The sequence below is a fragment of the Helianthus annuus genome, chromosome 3 (assembly GCF_002127325.2).
Source record: "Helianthus annuus cultivar XRQ/B chromosome 3, HanXRQr2.0-SUNRISE, whole genome shotgun sequence".
Classification (NCBI taxonomy): Eukaryota; Viridiplantae; Streptophyta; class Magnoliopsida; order Asterales; family Asteraceae; genus Helianthus; species Helianthus annuus.
This window is the reverse complement of record NC_035435.2, coordinates 139878226-139880438: the sequence shown is the minus strand read 5'-3', so window position 1 is coordinate 139880438 and position 2213 is coordinate 139878226. Positions and strand designations below refer to the sequence as shown.

The 2213-nt window shown below is 44.7% G+C and overlaps 1 protein-coding gene across 1 annotated transcript; it reads right to left on the bottom strand.

The window, feature by feature from the left end:
- Positions 1–206: 206 nt before the first annotated feature.
- Positions 207–1790, bottom strand: LOC110932273. Its single transcript, XM_022175622.1, has one exon. It carries the CDS (start codon positions 1788–1790, stop codon positions 207–209), a length of 1584 nt encoding a protein of 527 aa, XP_022031314.1.
- Positions 1791–2213: the final 423 nt, after the last annotated feature.

Genomic DNA, 2213 nt, shown 5'->3' with positions numbered 1-2213 from the left:
AATCACTGACCGCGTATGGAGCTTATGTTATACTACCATAATGTTTTTGCGCTTACTAAAAAGAAATTGCATGCATTTTGTAAACACAAATGATAGAAACTTTGTAATTTTATTCATGGATAAAGCTCAGAGGCGTTACAAAGTCTTTAATAATTAGATGGAACTTAACTTACTTCCTGATAGTTTCGCCATATTTGATGTTTTTTTTAAGTCTTTGCCCGCTTGTTGGAAGTTTCTTCTCCCCGGGTAATCTGCTTTATCTCCTTGCGCATATTCTGGAGTAGATGTGTAAATTCCCCATTTTTGAGGGCTTTCTCTATTTCAGTGCGCAAGGAAATGCAGTTGTTTGTGGTGTGCCCCGTATCCTTATGATATTCGCAATATTGCGCTAGGTCTTGACCACGTTTACTCTTCATCGGGATTGGCGGTTTGAACTGATAATCCTCGGTACTCAGAACTTCCGCCGGGGTCTTTGTTAGGGGGGTCCACTGCCTCTCCCTATTTTCATGCTTGTTTTCTCTTTGAGCAGAGAGTTTGTTAATTGTTGTGCGAGCATCTTCAGAGGAGCGACTTCCGGATGACTCGCGCCATGATTTCTTGAATCTTCGCTCGCCCGTCGCACTTAAGTCTGTGGGCCTGCTGTGTGGTGGTGGTGGCCTATTTGTAGTAAGGTTTTTCTCCGTCTGCGCATAAACCTTGGCCGCCGCCATTATCTTTTCCCAACTCTTGGGAAGGCCCTCTGTTCCGGATAACACCTTGACCATGTCGTCACATCTAACCGCGTACTTAAACTGAGCACGGATTAGCTGTTCGTGAACACCACCGATCTCCAACACCTCTTTATTATATCTGGTTATAAAATCTTCCAGATTCTCGTCATCTCGACGCCATATGTTCATGACATCGGATGTATCCCGCATGGAACGCCTTTGCTGGCTGAAGTGTGTTAAGAATTTTTGGCGCAGGTCTTTCCATGACTCGATTTGCCCCGTCAGTAGGTTATCAAACCAGATTCGCGCTGGCCCAGTTAATGTTTGAACAAACAAATGACACCAGAGCGGAAGAGTCCAACCGCCAACTAACCCTGCGCTGGTGAAGACTCTCAGATGATCGTCGGGGTCAGTTAGCCCATTGAATTTTCCGACGTTGGATGGTAATTTTGCCCTTTCTAACGGAGCCAGATCTATTTCTAGTATTAACTTCGAGTTTTCCGCTGCTTCTGCAGGGCGGTAAACTAAGTCATAGTTATGCTCTGCCTCAGGGTTGTAAACCGCTCGAGGCCTGGATTTGTTAGAGTTTGGGTGTAGTCTGTTGAATACGCTGGTGTTTGCACTCAAACGATATGTCTGATCGGATTCATCGGTGTGGGCATCACACTGGGAACCCAACCTATCATGAACTGATTGCCTTTGACGAGGCTGTGATTCATGGTGTTGCTTCTGGTAGCTGTTTGTACCATCATAGGTTGATTCTTCTCGTTGGGAAGCATGAGCTCTAGATCCTGGCCTTCGTGATTGTGTTATGGGAGAAGTTTGAGCACACAATTGTGTGTAAACTGCATTTAATGCCCCTTGTGACCGGACATACCATGATATCGGAGTTTCTCCCGGTGGTAAAATTGATTGAGCGGGATTTGTGGGAAATACCCCTGGGGTAACAGGGTTATTTGCTCCATTAGATTGAACCTCATTATCGTCTGAGGCCTCTTCTACCATCCCTTCTATTGGTAAATTGTTTCCGACATTTGGTCGAGGACCAGGCTGTCGGTGAGAAGATGAATTTTCTGCCATGTGTAAAAACGGAAAAATAAGATGAACTGAATCGAAACGAGATTGAAACTAGAAAAACTGAGAAAACGGTGGGCGCCAATGAAGAAACACTAGATAAATGGTCGGAACCGAGATATCTAGGGGGTTTGAATCCGCATAAAAGGTTAGTTCTCTCTCAATTGATTCAGTTGCAGCCAAGTTCTTTCTCCGGTGATTTCTGCAAAACAGAGCACCGTTAGCCTCGTCAAGGGGAGAAGAGGGTTCTCTCCTTGACCCGACTCCGGTGTGAGAATAAGTATCTGTAACGGAGAAGATAAAAGTGTTTGAGTAGTGAAAATGTGATCTGAGTTCATACCTGAAGAGTTCTCCTATTTATAACCGGGAGTTTTAGGAGGGAAAATCTGTTATTGAAAAGATAACGGAAGATGCTGACGCCGTAGCGGT